The 17,325-nt window shown below is 36.9% G+C and overlaps 1 protein-coding gene across 1 annotated transcript in view; it reads right to left on the reverse strand.

The window, feature by feature from the left end:
- SMARCA5 (SNF2 related chromatin remodeling ATPase 5) overlaps positions 1-17,325 on the reverse strand; it is a 37,841-nt gene that overhangs the window by 3,447 nt on the left and 17,069 nt on the right. The window contains exons 9-22 of the mRNA XM_070474811.1: positions 16,382-16,450; positions 13,541-13,650; positions 11,604-11,830; positions 9,944-10,065; positions 9,715-9,867; positions 8,359-8,491; positions 5,055-5,203; positions 4,758-4,877; positions 3,805-3,915; positions 3,339-3,452; positions 3,035-3,157; positions 2,166-2,298; positions 1,069-1,187; positions 430-642 (exon numbers count right to left, since the gene is read on the reverse strand). Coding sequence (XP_070330912.1) covers positions 430-642; positions 1,069-1,187; positions 2,166-2,298; positions 3,035-3,157; positions 3,339-3,452; positions 3,805-3,915; positions 4,758-4,877; positions 5,055-5,203; positions 8,359-8,491; positions 9,715-9,867; positions 9,944-10,065; positions 11,604-11,830; positions 13,541-13,650; positions 16,382-16,450 — 1,896 coding nt within the window. The remainder of the gene's footprint in view (positions 1-429; positions 643-1,068; positions 1,188-2,165; positions 2,299-3,034; positions 3,158-3,338; positions 3,453-3,804; positions 3,916-4,757; positions 4,878-5,054; positions 5,204-8,358; positions 8,492-9,714; positions 9,868-9,943; positions 10,066-11,603; positions 11,831-13,540; positions 13,651-16,381; positions 16,451-17,325) is intronic.

Raw genomic sequence — 17,325 nt, forward strand, 5'->3', positions numbered from 1 at the left:
GATACATGAGAAGTCCTTTCTTTATAAAAATGTGTATTATTTACAAAAGCAAAAGTCAAATTTTAAACTGTGATCATCTTATTCACAAGTTAATTGATGCGACTTTTCCTTCTACTTAAAGCTTGATTAAAATTCACACAAAAAAACTAATCCTATTGTATATAGTGATGTTAAAAGAAGTGCTATCAAACGATGGAAAAAATAAACTTTGTAAGTGACTTATAACATTAGGTTTATAACTGTGGAGGTGAACTGTTTCTTAAGGAACTACTTTAACCTATGATACAAACAGTAATCTAACAAAAATTTACTTCAAAGATACACAAATTTTCTCTTAATAAAATTTTAAAAGTTACCTTAAACAATACTACATTATCTACTTCCTCTGAATTATCTGCTTCATTCCACAAAAAGGCCCCCAGTGCTCACCATTGCGGTTCTGGACTTTAGAAACCAGTCGAATCTGAACTGAGGAGAGTTGCGAATACACTGCCGCAATTCATCATACACGTTTTCTTTGTCGAATCCAAGCTTGTGAAGCATACAGATCAGAAAGCGGTCTTCCTCTTCAGTATAGTTTTTTCCTTTGTTAGTACCATAAGATATTCTCAGCTGATGAAAAGGTGCTTTGTACCGTCCAATCTATGAAAATCAGATTTCCCATTATACAAAATACAAATCCTACATAACCTATATTTCAAACTCAGTTTTAGTAAAGTTAGCTATAAATGTTGCATTTCACATCCATTTTCTATCCAAAGCACTTCCATCATTCTTAACCTTTGTCCTGAAACAACTTTGGTCTTTATTATTCTAAAAAGAAATACAGACTCAGATTTTCTAGTACTATTTAGCAAAGAGCTAAATCACAGAGACTCTGACTCACATATACCAACTGAAATACTGAGGTAAATCCTGTTGAGAATCCCCATGAAGTTTGAATGTTGTTCTCTGAAGAAATTTTTCATTCTAAATCATTTCTTTTCCTTTTAAATAGTTACTTTAACTCTTATACTTACAGACAGGAGTTATTTTATTAACTACAATACTTATTAATATTCAAAGTACCTTCGTGTCAAGTGCTTTTTTGATACTAATTCTTCTTTGAATTCTTGCCTCTCCTCTTTCAATCTGAGCCATAATCTTTTCTATGTCCTGCAGCTCATTGCATCTTTCCCAGAACACAGCTGTTAAGAGTAAAATTGGGCAGAGGGGATAGGTGGAGAAAGGGAAGAAATATAAGTAACTTGTTTTTATAAATGCTCTGATCTATTTTATTTGCTAAGGATTAAGAAATGTTTCCCTTCTTCCCACATCTAACACTACTAAGTCACACAATTACCTCTCTTTCCTTAACTTTAAAAAAAAAAAAAAGGTGAACTGCATGATTTAAGTATCTCCCAACACTTAATTCTCTGCTCTTTTGAAATTTTCAGCAATCACCATAGCACAACTTACACACATCCACTTGTCAACCCAACAGACTTCAGGAAACAGAATTATATAGTATTTGAAAAGTTATAAAGAGAAATGAAGTAAAAAGAAAGCACAATTATCCAGTGGCCTATTCTTGTTTTCTTGGCTACAGTTAGTTAACGAGGGTAAAAAAAAGAAAAATTAATGATGCCATTTTAAAGAAGGGGAGATTTTCTAACTCAATTTTTAAAAAACAAAATGAGACACCATTGTGGCAAACTTTAGCTTATCAAAACATCATTCACGGACTCCCCTGGTGGTTCAGATGCTCAGACTGTGCTTCCAGCCCAGGAGGTGTGGGTTCAATCCCTGGCCAGGGAGCCAAGACTCCACACGCCACATGTGTGCTGTGCGCAACCTCTCAGGCGTGTGTGACTCTGTGACCCCAAGGACTGTAGCCCGCAGGCTTGTCTGTCCATGGGGATTCTCCAGGCAAGAATATTGGAATGGGTTACCATGCCCTCCTCAGGGGATCTTCCCGACCCAGGGATGGAAACTAGGCCTCCCGCATTGCGGGCAGATTCTTTACCATCTGAGCCACCAGGAAGTCCACATGCCACATGTGTGGCCAAAAATTTTTTAAAAATTAGGAAAACAAATGCATCATTCAGAGTAAGAAAATCTCAACTTTCCAACTGCCCTCCAAAAGCCTGAGAACATTCTTATACCTATTAAAATAACAGAAGTACCTGAGTATTCAATGACTTCTTCTGGAGTTTTGCCTTCTACTTCTCTTGCTATATTTTCAATATCATCACGACCCCACTTCTCATTAGCTTTGATAAACTGGTTAAAATCTCTCTTATTCCAATTGGTAAATCCCTTCAAAGCAAAGAAAACAAAGCATATAGTCCCTGAGCTTGGGGGAAAAGCTATTAAAACTTTACCAATCCTGCTAAGTATTATGGAAAAATTTCAGTTGCTCCAAGTTCTAAGTTATTTTAAAGTGGTAACTAGGCACTTTAACAATACATCATATACATTACTTAGACAGCCAACCAACTAAGTCTGAGTCGGAGAGTAAGAAATGCTGCACAAAAAAGTGACATTTTCACTGCGTTTTCAAGGAGAAATTGTTTGTCAGGAGGAAAGAATGTAAAGAGCCAGAATGAACATACAGAGCAAACATATAAACCAAGCGGCAAAACAAAGTAATAATAAAGCTTTAAAGGTAGGTTAAAGCTAGATTCTCAAAGGCCTTAATTGAATCCTAAAGGATGTTTACAAAAAGCACCAAGCAGATACTTGTAATTGAGAACAACGACATAGTAAAAATGAGAAGATCCCCAGGAAAGGGGAGGTGGGAGAGCTGGAAAAAAGGTGATCAAAGATACTGACTCCACAACAATCAATTTGGTGCACATCTACCCTCTTCTCTCCTACCTCCACAACTAATGACAATCACAACGTAGCATATACCCAGATGCCCATGCTCATCACCTCCAATTATTCCACTTGTGAAAAGAGAAACTTTACTTCTTTTGTTTACCCGCACAGAACCTAACAGGGCACCTTACAAAAGACCTGTCACTAAACCTGGTTCTGGTTGAAAGCGCACCTGCGTCAGGAGCTTCTCCTTCTCCTCTAACTCTTCATCATTGAGGGGCTCGGCTTCATCAATTTTAAGCTGCTCTTCCTTCTGTGCCTGTGCTGCATTCGGTAGGTCAGGATTTCGAGGGACCTAAAAACATACGTATTTTTTCCGTGTCATCAGTCAATAGATTTCAGGAAACACGTGATGAACTAAACTCTTAACCAACTACATGAAATTTTATAAGTTTTAATCCAAGAAAATATATTGATATCATGCATTTAGTAAGTAAAAACAAATGAGATTAGTTACAAAGTGTTACTTCTGTTACCTTGTAACCAATTGTTTTTCTGTAATATAGAATTTCTTTTTCCAATAATTCAAATAGACGTGGAGGAAAGAACTGGAAATCCTGAACATTGGGTTGTTTTGGAGGTCGAGGAGCCTAAAAAAAAAAACAGCATTGTTTGTAAAAAAAAAAAAAAAGAAAGAAAGAAAAACACAAACCTATTTTGCTTTAAATCTATCTGAAATCTTTCTGCACTCTATAAAACCATGACAGCCAATTCTCCAAGCAACTGAATGCATCTTCCATAAAATTTAACAAACATCAAGCAAATGTTAAATGCTTACATTTAAAATTAACTTTTAGAAAACTTTCAACAAAAGTTGAAGGAGGTATACTGGAAGAAACCACATAAAATTGTAATTCTCAATCTGATTTTATTGCAAGAATATAAGAAGAAAACTAATCTGCATTTCCAATATTTTTAGATATCTGTGTCCTGTCAACTCACCTTGGGTGCTTTAGGTTCACTGACGCGAAGCGCTTCCCTGAAATAGGCGTCAACAGCATAGTTGGCTTTTCTTTCCCGTTTAGGAGGCTCGATCCACTCTGTGAATGCAATCTAACCCGTGGGAGACAATTCAAATCACCAGCTTTTATTACACAGTCACAGATCTTACATGAAGGCAACTCCTACTGTGCACATTAATATGACCTATTTAAGAATGCAGGTGTTCATACACCCTAGACTACATGAGGCTAGGAACCATGCAACTAACACACAAGAGGATATCTAGGGAACAGCACAAACATTCAGTGATTGTTTCCTAACCAAATGAATAATGATTGGGTGAAAAAAGAAATGCTACAGATGGCATGCTAGAACCAAAATTAGGAGAGAAATGTAGATAAATATTTAGCCTAGAAAAAATTCAAAGGATATAAATGTCTAAATGTTAAAAGGGAAATCATTAGGTTGAATTATTTTCCTTCTGCCCAGCAGGAATTTTCTAATTTCACTATATAATACCAATTAGGAAGGAAATAGCAATTTAGAAATTAGAAGTTCATCCCTTTAATTACTAATAGCCAATTCTGCTTTAAAAAAACTCCACAACTAATAAGGTTGTGACAGATTTTACTTTTGGCAGTAGTTTTAATTTCCAAATATCCCCAATTACTATAATCACCCCACACAATATACTTTACTATAACAGTACACATAAATTTTTATAACATTTCAGCGTTTACCAACTGAAAATGTGGCATTAAATTTAACACACAAATGAAAATAATTCAGATGTGAGCAAACAGAATTGACTGCTATTTGAGATAAGGCATCACACCTAACACTTAAATTCCAGACTAAAATATTAAGTCTTAATATTCCAGACTTAATATTCCACTTAAATTCCATACTAAAATATTAAGTCTTAAGGTAACCAAAATCTCTTTCTAAATTACCTTTTGTTTTTCTCTATAATCTTCTCCTTCAAAGTTATAAACGCTTGACTCTGTATCCATTGTAAAATTTCTAAGTGAGCTTTCACCCATCTTGGAGAGCTTTTCATTCATCTCTGCGGTCTAAGGAGACAAAAGAAACATCTTATTAGATTTGAGAATTTTAAAAAAGCATGAGAACTGTAGTCAAAATGAATTGGACTTTATAACTTCTGTAGAAGTATAACTTACATAGCCATTTCCTCAGTTTTGGTTTAAAATATTTTATATACTAGAAATACCATTTAATCTGCATCTCACCTTCTTTGCACCTCTTTCCAAAATACCATCAATATCCTCATCAGTAATCTCACTCTCCTTTGAAGCAAATACATGTGTTGCCCCATGCCTTATCATTTGAAGCATTTCATCTTTCCCAATTTTGTTCAGATTCTGATCCACAAGTCTTCCTGAAAAAAGATATTGTGTAATGTTAATCAAACTTCTGGAATTTTAAATGTTCGATATAAGCCCTCAATCATTTCTTAATCATTTCTATTTATTTACATTTGATAACCTTCACTTTTACATAAAATGCCAAATTTTAAGTTGTTAATATTTAACATATTATAAATATTATATTATTTTATAAATATAAAATATTATATTTAAAGCTTACACGTTATGTAATGAAGTCTACTGAATACCATCTCAATAAAATATATTCTCATGTGAGAATAACAGCAATTTGGGATATCTGAAAATCCAATTACCAAAACCTAGATGAGAGTATTATAAATACAGGAAGTTTCTGATAAGCAGAAACTGATTAGTATTATCACTAATAATCCCAAATCAGCCTTTTTTACTTAGAAAATGAAGTACAAAAACCTTCACATTGCCAAACTACAAGAGCTATTCACATTTACTTGTGTTTCAATTTTTCTACTTCAATCAACTTGTAATGAGTGCATAAAGATACAAGTTGTTTTCTGGGATCTTAAATCCTTGTATCATGGTTTTAGGTCCCTCACAGAATACACGATCAAATATTTGTGACTTTCAAAGTTAAGACACATATTTAATATAAAGAACATGACTCCTGAAAGCTATCTCAATGCTACAAAAATGTTCTTAGGCTTACAGGAATTACTTTCCTCTTGGTGGGAAGGAACTTTTCAGATGTAAGTACTTCTATATATTCCCATTTTTTTTTTTATTATATCCCTTAGTACACAAAACATAACCCGGCCGCATACACCAAAGGCTTGCTGTTTGACTAGTATGTCTATAAATGGGATTAATAAAGCTATTAGCACAAATTTGTTCCAAAATTTGCCCTAAAAAAAAAAAAACCAAAGTCAAAAGACTTTTTCTCAGCTGACTGTAAAAGAATTAGTTTAACCTTTTTAAAAAAAAAAAAAAAAATGCTGTTTCAGAGATGAAAATAATTGACAACAAGAACCACAAGGCAGATGTCTTTCTAAAACCATGCATGAGTGTGAGGACCATTACATCACTCATAAGAAATTTCACTGTTTGGCAGTCCCCAGAGACTTTCGTAATTAGACATTTCACTGTAGTAATTTATACAGCTTTGGAGGCCCTGGATGACTCACTTCCTAGCTATATACATGATAGACAAGCGACTCACTTTTATCTCTGATGCCAACCTCCAGCTGCCATGAAGACTAAAGATAATACTCTGTATTTAAATATTGAGCACATCACTTGGTACAAAATAAGCCCAATATGTTAAACAATTATTAACAAAAATAACTAACAGTATACAATCATGTATTGTCTTTATGTATACAACACATGGCTAACTTTATGGATGGCATTCAGTTCAGTTCAGTCGTCTCCTACTCTTTGCAACCCCAACGACTGCAGCACGCCAGGCCTCCCTGTCCATTACCAACTCCCAGAGTTTACTCAAACTCATCTCCATTGAGTGGCTGATGCCAGCCAGCCATCTCATCCTCGTCCCCTTCTCCTCCTGTCCTCAATCTTTCCCAGCATCAGGGTCTTTTCCAATGTGTCAGTTCTTCGCATCAGGTGGCCAAAGTATTGGAGTTTCAGCTTCAGCATCAGTCCTTCCAATGAATATTCAGGACTGATCTCCTTTAGGATGGACTAGTTGGATCTCCTTGTAGTCCAAGGGACTCTCAAGAGTCTTCTCCAACACCACAGTTCAAAAGCATCAATTCTTCAGCACTCAGCCTTCTTTATCTAGTCCAACTCTCACATCCATATAGGACTACTGGAAAAACCACAGCTTTGACTAGATGGACCTTTGTTGGCAAAGTAACGTCTGTTTTTTAATATGCTGTCTAGGTTGGTCATAACTTCTCTTCCAAGGAGCAAGGGCCTTTTAATATCATGGCTTCAGTCACCATCTGCAGTGATTTTGGAGCCTCCAAAAATAAAGTCTCTCATTGTTTGCAGTTTCCCCATCTATTTGCCATGACGTGATGGCGCATTATGGGATATCAAAGAAATGTAACATTCCCTTCCTTATAAGAAACCTAAGACACTGCCTGACAAAACCAAAACACACAAACGGAATAATCAGTAGATAACATGACAGCTCCCTGGTGGCCCAGAGCTTAGGATTCTGGGCTTTCACTTCTGCGGCCTGGGTTCAATTCCTGGTCGGGGAACTGAGATTCCACAAACTACATGGCAAAAAAAAAAAGTTCTGATGTAAAGAATTTTCTGATTTCAACAAAGTCCATTGGACTTCTCTGGTGGCTCAGACGGTAAAGAATTTGCCTGCAATACGAAAGACACGGGTTCAACCCCTGGGTAGGGAAGATGCCATGGAGAGCTGGACACAACTGAGCAACCAACATTACTGGTGCACAGGCGGTTGAGCGGAGAGTTCTCGCCTGCCATGTGGGAGGCCCACGTTCGTTCCCGGCCCGTGAAGCCACAGCATCCCCCTGGGGGCTTTCCTGGTGGCTCCGACAGCAAAGAATCTGCCTGAAGTGCAGGAGAGTCAGGTTCCATCCCTGGGTTGGGAAGATCCCCTGGAGAGGGAATGTCTACCCACTCCAGTATTCCTGCCTGGAGATTCCAAGGGCAGAGAGCCTGGCGGGCTACAGTCCACGGGGTCGCAAAGAGCTGGACAAGGCTGAGCGACTACCACGACAACACGACAGTATACCTCTCCGCTTCAGGGACAGAGAAAATGTATTTGGTCACAACAGTTTGGGAGGAAAAGACACCAATGCAGGCAAGAGGCTGAGGGTTTGTTTTCATTTTTACATTTTACATATCCCATCACTAAAAGATGCATCTTAAGCTTCATGAAAACACAAATGTCTTCCTTGAAAGCTGATCTGGCCCAAGAACCTGAAGTTCCCTTCAGTTCATCCAAAATAAAATCCCACTCTCACCATCTAGTCCTACTTACATATAAGTTTATTCTGTGTCTCACTCTCACTGAATTACAAACACCTTGAAAGTAAAAACACTGGTTGGTTTCAAGTCACCTTTGTATTCTCAGCACTGAGAACAACGCCTGGCATCTGTGGTTGTTCAATAAATAATTCTGAACTAGGAAATCCAGGGGAAAGTGTTATAAATTCAACCTGGTAAATGTTCAAAGTCCTAGGCTCACCCTGCTGGATGACGATTGAATCCAGCCTGAGTTTCATCTCAGCACGCTCCACTATTCTCTCTTCTACAGTGTTGTCAGTTATGAAGCGGAACACTCTGACTGTCTTGGTCTGTCCAATTCTGTGTGCTCGGTCCTAAGAAAATAACTAGGTTACTCTGAATCCAGTTGAAAATTCACATAAATAACATTTGAATGTGTATCTTGAGAAACAAAATGAAAATATTCTCAAGTTCAAGATGGTTTTAGAAATATGAAACAAAACACTGATGAATTCATAACATTTCATTAACATTTCTTAAAGTCTCAATTTCAATCAAATTAATCAGTTATCTCACAAGAAATCCTTCCAGAAGCATAGAATGTGTTGAATCTGTGAGAAACTACCATAATAATTTTACCAGGTTATATGGAAATAAAATACAGTGTCTTCAGACAACACAGACAAAATTATAATCTTTAAGTATGACAATAAAACTTTTTTTAAAATTCTTTTTAAGTTTAAATTCAAAATGTTTCTCTACTAAAGCAAATCTAAATTTTCACTACAATTAAGGGGAAAAAGTGACACAAATAAACAAACTCCACAAACAATATAAAAATCCTAGTCTAAATAGTACCCAATCAACTACATATAAGAAGTCAAACGAATTTGAATTCCATTTTCTGTTTCACTTCTGTTAAGTTCAGAAAACACATTCTTATAAAGCATCCCTATTTCTAATTTATCGATTTCCCCCAGCCACCTTTACAAAGAGTCACAGGATGAAAGTGGCCAACAAGAAAGATGTAAACACCACAGGTCAAGTTATTAGCAGTACCAACTTACAAACTTTTATGTTTTTGTATTACTCTATAGATCAATAAGTTTTCTCAACATAAGAACGATTCTCTTGATCAGGCCAAAATACTCAAGATGCATGGGCCTAAAATTTTAAAAATCAAACATGACAGGCAGTTTAGCAGCTCCCAAACCTGCTTACCGTCCCACCTAGGACACAACTATACTATTAGTTACCAACTCTTATGCAGTAAGTTATACTGTGTGATTGAGTACTGGCCAGTGAAAGTGGGGACACTGTCAGTTCTGACCCATAAAAAATTCCCTGGGCAATTCCCAGTTTTCTCTCCTGATGCAAACGATATAACAAAACTCTAAGGTCCTAAGATACGGCAAAGATGTAAGATGGAAATAACCTGATTTAGATGGATGATCACCTGCAAAATACCCTCACTGAACTATTAGGTCAGAGAAAGTACAATTCTATTGGATTCAGTCACTGACATTTGTAGACTGCTCGTTAGCTTACTTTAAGTGAAAACATCTATTAAGCACAGAGAATATTTGTTATCTCTTACCATGGCCTGAAGATCTACTTGGGGATTCCAATCTGAGTCATACAAAATCACAACATCAGCAGTAGCAAGATTGATGCCAAGACCACCAGCTCGTGTGCTTAACATGAAAACAAACTTTGTGCTGTTTGGTTCATTGTATGCATTGATGGACTCCTATGATATAAAATAAAAGTCAGAAGAGTATTTTATCTGATACTTTTGCCATCTCCCTTCCCCAAATTCTACTCACTTGTCTCTCATCATGCGGTGTCTGTCCATCCAATCTACAGTACTCATAATTCCTCCACATGCAGTAATCTTCCAAAATATCCAATACCCTGGTCATCTGACTGAAGATCAGTACTCGCGAACCTGTTGGCAAATATAACAGACCACTATCAGAAGCTTCGGAAGTAAAACAAATTTATTTAAATTTACGGCTAACCAAAACCAAGACTAACCAATTACCCCTTAATTTCAGGTAATGTAGTTACAAGGAAAAGACTACACATCATTTATTATCCAAGTCAGTCACTCCCCACATTTTTCCCATCAAGGCACAAACAGAAAAGGGTAGTATTTATAAAAACACACTGAAGTAAACAAGAAAGGCTATTTGCCTCTGGCCTGGGAAATCTTGCCATCCCAAAGACAGCTTTATATCCCACATATTTAAAAATAAGCCTCCACCACAACAACCCTTCCCTGTGCAAGGCCCCAGGCATCCCTTGACACACACCCAGTACCCTGATTTCACTCTAGTTCTGAAGACCCAACTCCAAACGGAAGGACCATCCAGATGTGCCTAACACCTGCACCATCATCCTTCATTTAGGCCACAACTCAAATTATCCAATGCTTCCATTTCTTTAGCTAGCTGCACAATGCCTTCAGTAGGATATAAGACCAGTGGATCATTTTGGAAAATAGTAACTATGAAACTATTTTGTCTCAGAATCTGAGGCTGATAATCTGCTCATGTTCCACGTTCTCATGCCCGAAATGCGTAAGGATGTTCAGTAGTCTCCTACCAAGTTCTTGCCACCCTTCCCTGCATACTCAATTTCTTCAATTACTTAACTTTTAAAGAAAGCATTTTAGAAAATACATTTCTCAAGAAAGGTATAAAAAGAAAACAAATTCACTGACAACTCTAATAATGTTTTCAACAGTCAATATCCTAAAACAGATTCATCTACTGGTACAATTATCATTCTTATAAAAACATACAGAGAAACACAAATGGAGAAATTTGAAACCTGTGTACTTCATTTTATAGAAGGAATAATTTGTTCATGAAATGCCTTGATGTCTGGGATATGGTTCAAGAGTCCAAAAGGAGGAAACAGGTACAGTACAGATGAAAACAAGTTTTGCCATTAGTTTATAGTTGTTGAAGCTGGCTTCATATAAAATTCGCTCTACACTCATGTAATTTAAATCAATCTGTACACATACTCATTTTCATATAAAACTCAGCATATTGTAAATAAAATTGCTTTGGGTCCATGCATATAATGTTTAATTAAATTAAAAAACACACATAAACTGAAGAGCACCACCATGAACACACCACCACTGTCTATCAAAGGCTCTGTGAACTGTATGAGTGGGAAGAGCACTCTTGACATAACAAAAAAATGCTATTTCTAGGAACGTGTATAGAAAATGAGAATTTTCCCTCAAAATCCAGTGAGTGTGACTGCCCTAACTATAGATCGCTTTCTGAAAAATTTGAGGCTTAAAACTGGGGGGTTGGCAGGGTGTGGTGTGAAGCTCAGATTAATGGATAGGAGTTTTTCAATGTCCAAACTTCAGCTTCACAAAGTGCCGTGTAGGGGAGCCCCCTCATTTTAACATCAGAATCTTAAGCTTCCACGGCTTCTCCGTTTGATGCCAGCAAGAGGTACCTTGTTCCTTTAACTTAGGGAGCAGCTTGTCCAGCACCACCATTTTGCCACTGTTGGTGACCAGATGCATGTCTGTTGTGTAAGGTGGACCCGGCTCAGCGCCATCAAAGAGATAGGGGTGGTTACAGCACTTCCTCAACTGCATCAGGATGTTCAGCAGCCGCATTTTGTCCATCTTCCCTGCAGAGTTCAGTATATCTATGTCCTTCATTAATATCCGAGTGTACCTAGCAAAAAGAAAAACATTTTACGATGGCTCAAATGTTCCTGGACAGGTCCCCGCCATTTTATATACTTAACCCCATCTCAACCTGAAAATACCCATACAAAACAACCCATCAACTTCTAATGTGTGCTGAGGAGTGTTATCACCCGAACGTCTTTTTTCTTCCGTTTCTCCTTGCTGCCTCCAACCCCACCCTCGGTGTTCTAATGTGCACCTATAACGCTTGGGCCTAGGGGCCCAAAAGAGTAAATTCATCTTCTTGGGATGAACTGAAACAAAAATATAATGATACAACATTTTTAAGTAATAAAGCCAAACTTTAAAAGTAAGTTTTAAACATAATTTTAATCTGTAGTCTTTTCCGAAAGAAGAATGCTACTATCCATTATTATTCAGTGTAGCCAGTGTATCATTTGGGTAACAAGGAAATAAGAATTATGAGAACATAAGGCATGATGATGAAAATAAAATACAATAGCTCTAAATGTTCAAGTGCATGGGCTAAGGGAGAGAAGGGGGCAGTTAGGCTAAGGTTGGATTATTATGAAAAGCCTTGACTGTATACACTAAAAAGTTAAGACACTATCCTAAAGGAAAGAGTAATCTGTCCAAATACCAAAGTTTCAGGACCCTGAATTCTCTGAGCAACAACTTAAATAACCAAAGCCATCTATGCTTAACAACTCCAATTAGGAGGCACAAAATAGTCAAGGCAGACCTTTCCATCACAATTCTAATGTAAAATTCACCAATGTGGTTATAAACGAAAAAAAAGTTTGCTTTACCTCAGCACTGATTCATGTCTTAATTCTGTATTTTAGAGCCATATAAGACAAGCCTAACTCTTTGCTACTCTATTAAAACCTTTCAAAATTTTTGAGGACATTTAGAATGGGCTACCTTTTGCCCATTTCTTTGCTTTGTATCTTTTCTGTCCTTTTACCAACAACTCCAGCCCCTTAAAAATACTGATCAATGCTGAGCACTGAACTGAACATACTTGAGATGCAGTAAGAACAGAGTGGCTAGATTATTTCCCTCCTCTGAACACTTAAATCAGCAGTTTCTAGCCTTTTAAGATTTCATACACCCATAAAACTTTTAAAAAAGGAAAACAGGAAAGACAAAAACAACAGAAACTTAGAAGGTTTTCAGCTTTCTTAGTATGCCCAATTTAGGTGCTTTTAAAATAGCTATCATGTGTCATTACTGTAAATTCACAAAAGGACATTTTAATCTTACCTAAAACAAAACATCAGCTCAAAATGGACTTATAAACTAAATAAATATGGCTTTCTGAGATAAGAGAAAGCACTTAACTTTTCTCAGACCTCTACAATCTCCAACTTCATCAGGGACTAGCAGGAACCCATGGGCCAGTATTTATGACCCACCTGTTAACCACGTCTCACATCCGTGCCACCATAGTTTCTTTTTTAAAAACCCATGTAGAGAGCTTTACACCCATCTCTGTTAAATGCCAAGTTTAACTTTTGAATTCATAAACTTCCCAAGCTGATTCTGTCATCTTTAACAGAGACTTGGTATCATAAATTTGCTGATAACTCCCAGGTTCTATATCCGGGAAACTGGTCAGGCTGAGCGCACACCAGCAGACTGAATCCCTTGATGACACAAGCACAAAAGCAAAGTACAAATGAAAGTCAGTGAAGAATTAAGAATGATTTCAAAAACGTCTCAAAACACATACCATTCCCTTTGCATTTTGCTGAGGCCCACATAGATTTTTACTTCCTTCTTTGGAGGTAAACTCTTTTCAACATCAGCCTTAATTCGACGAAGGAGGAATGGACGCAAAACCTTAAAAGAGCAGAAAGAAATGGAGATGACCTTATTGGTAACATAAGCAACAGTTCAGGATCTCAAAATGTCCACTAAATACACAGAAATGTGCCGTCTGAATATCAAAAGATTCTTAGGACTTCTTTTTAAATATATAATTTATTATTGCAGACTTCCTCAAGAGTATGTTAAGAGGGTTATTCAATATATAATAAGTAAACACTTGATACACTTGTCATATAAGTGTAAAAAAAATAGTAAATTTTAAAGATGATATTTTCAACATTCACTGCCTTTCAAATTTAAAACTAGTTACTTAAGAAAAGGCTAGGTCCACATTATGATGTCATCATGGTTACTGTTCCCTCATTTATCTTTTTCTCATGGAAGTAGACAAATATAAAGTATACAAATTGTAAATATACAGTTCAATACATTTTAATCAAGCAAACATAGCCATGTAACTATCTCCTAGATAAACAGAACATCCCATAAATCCTTCTGTAACCTTTCCAGTCACAATCCCCTCGCCTTCCTTCCCAAAGGTAAGCAATATTCAGTTTTTAACATCATACATTAGTTTTGCTGGTTTTTAACTTTATTTATATACAAAGACTGACAGTATATGCCCAATTTATAGCTGGTTTCTTTTACACAATATTACATTTGTGAGACATACCCCTGTTATATATAGCTAATTAATTTTCATAAAATAATTTTAAGACAGCTATAAAGCAAAAGATATCCTTTTATATATTCCTTTGTTCTATTTACCACTAGCTTATAAAAATGTGATCAAACAACAAAAATTGTTGAGAAAATAAGCAACGCTTCTCGAGTATCATCCCATAAGGAAGCTGGTGCAGCCCAACCAAAAGCTGGCACCAACTGCCAGCATGTGAGTGAGGACCTTTGGCCCCACGAGCCCTCTTCCAGAGCTGTCTATGTACATGCAGCTGGGTAAAACTGGGCAAAACCAGCAAAGAACTCACTCAGCTGACTCGTGAATTCTGGGGCTAACATACACAAGGTAGGCTCTGGTGCGGGACTGTTTACAACTAAAGAAAACTCCTTTATCAAGGAAGAATCCTCTCATGCCCAAGTACACCATGTGATTGTGAACACACTCTTTCATTACAAGACACAGGAGCTACAGTGGGAATCTCAGGACAGCTCGGAGAGGCAGCTACCGGACCTGTACCCCCTCCCCCGATTTGAGAAGCATCTTCATGCTACTATCTAAGTAAAATAAACAAATGCCAAAACTGGTATTCTGTTGTGCTTTAGTATGCTTTACCTACATGTACCTATCTATTTATTAAGCAAAGTCTACGCATACACCCCACAACCCTCTGAACAAATAAATCTAAATTGAGTGCTTACATGCTTGAATGCCATCTAAACTGAAACAAAGGTGTCTAGGAGACCATTACCTTAAAACATGTAGAAAAATAAAATTTCAGTACACAGAATTTTAGAGAACCTTAAAATTAATTTATACACAAATATTTGAATACTCAAAAGTTTTAAATTTTTCCCCTTCATCAAATATCCACTTTGAGCCAGGCATTATGCTAGGGATACAAAGGCAAATATAAGACATATCCTGCCTTTGTGCTTACAATCCAGAGGGAAAGCATTTGTAAAGGAGTCATTTCAGTAGCCTGTGCAAAGTCCTATAATGTTAGAATGTTGGACTATTAAAGACAGGCTAGAGAGGAGTCTCTAGGCTGGCCTCAGCCTGGGTACTCATGGAGAAGGTGACATCACCACCGAATCCTGGCTGAAGTATTATTTGTAAAGGCAGGGAAGAGAATACTGAATGTGGAAGAAAAGATAAGCAGAGACGCAGAAATTAGCACAGTGGTTATAGAAAACCTGACAGTGGGGTCAGCAATTTTAGCAAAGTAAAGCTTGACTAAGAAATGAATCAGCAGCTGGAGAACACTGTTAACAGAAACATTAACTCTCTAGAGGAGGAGTGATGTTGCCCCACAGGACATGTTTCTAGGGCCTTGAAACATTTCTGATCGTCACAAATGAGGGCCTACTACTGGCATATACTGAGCAGAAATGTCCAGGATGCTGCTACTCAACAAGAAAACCACCTTCCCATCCTCCAAAAACTGCACCAAAGGTCAACACAAGTTGAGAAACGCTGAGTTAGGTCATGAAAGGCCTTGTATGTCATGCTTACATGCTTTATCCTGCTGGTCCTGGTATTATAATCTGGGGTCTGTTAAAGAAATTTCTATCTTCCTACCAACTTTCACTTGTGAATCTTCACAGGAAGGAACAAAGCTGTATGTCACAGTAAAAACATCAACTCTGTTGACACTGCACTATTAGCAGTTGCTTGTACACAATCGATTTAAGAGCAACAGATGGACCTTTAGCCTTTCAGAAGCAAATCTGTTAGATTCTCCTATGGAAGGTTAAATAGAACTAAAGATTCCAAAACTTGTTCATGTTAAGTTCTTATGTAACTCTTCTTCCCCTCACTGTACATTAACTCTAAGGGATTAATTAATTAATTTACTAAGTTAGAATTTCACCCTAGGTTCTAAGACTGAAACTGCCATACATTACCCCCTCCTCCCATCATAAGAATAAGAACGAAAGTGGGCAGATTCAAACAGATCTGACTCTAAAGCCACTGTGCTTTTTGTTAACAGAAAAATAATCTACTAATCTGTATCATTTTTCCCATTAGAAACATGCTTTTTTAACCCTACTCCAAAATACTTACCATATGAAGCCTCTCAACTAGCTTTTGATCCCCAAGGCAATTATTTGTATCAAACCAGGAATCAAAGTCCTAGATTAACAAACAAAAAAATACATCAAGATTAGAGATAATAGTAACATTGTGTGTGTTCAGTCGCTAAGGTGTGTCCAAGACTCTGCAATCCCATGGACTGCAACACACCAAGCCTCCGGACCTTCACGACCTCCCTGTTTGCTCAAATTCATGTTCTTAATAGTAACTGCAAACACCTTATTATGCTAGGTTATATAGCACATAACAACTTCTCAATTAATAGTTGAACTGTGAACTGCAAAAATCACTTAGTTCCTTTTTTTAATGTGTGTTATTGTTAGCAATTCATTTTAGAGTCATGTATTTCCTAAACATCAAGATGACAAGTTTCAAAATGAAAAAAAAATAATTGGAGACAGTTTGTAGATATGAAAATCAATATTCTTGAAAAAAAAAGTTTGTTTCAGAAAATCTTAAAGGTTAAAACCACTTTATAGTTTGCTCTCTAAGACCACTCATATACCTCAAACACAAGGTTTCTAGAGCAACGTCAATTTTTGTTAAACTTACTGAAAGTAAAATTGAGAATACCAACATTTCATTAGTATTTGGGTAGGATTTAAAAAGGACAGTTTCCCTAGCTTTACCTCTTTAGCATGTGTGTTATATACAGTTGGCTCCTGACCACCACAGAGGTTAGGAGCACCAACACTCCATGCAACTGAAAATCCACATGTAACTTATAGTCAGGTTAACCACTGCATATCATGCAGAACTGTAGTATTTACCACTGAAAAAAAATTCATGCACGTGGACCCACCCACTTCTATTGTTCAAGCATTAACTGTATTTGCTGTCTTAGTAAACATAATCTTAGAACTGTGTCAACTAAAACAAAGTTTTAACAGAGATTATTAAACAAATAAACATGT

The sequence above is a fragment of the Odocoileus virginianus genome, chromosome 12 (assembly GCF_023699985.2).
Source record: "Odocoileus virginianus isolate 20LAN1187 ecotype Illinois chromosome 12, Ovbor_1.2, whole genome shotgun sequence".
In the NCBI taxonomy this organism is placed as follows: domain Eukaryota; kingdom Metazoa; phylum Chordata; class Mammalia; order Artiodactyla; family Cervidae; genus Odocoileus; species Odocoileus virginianus.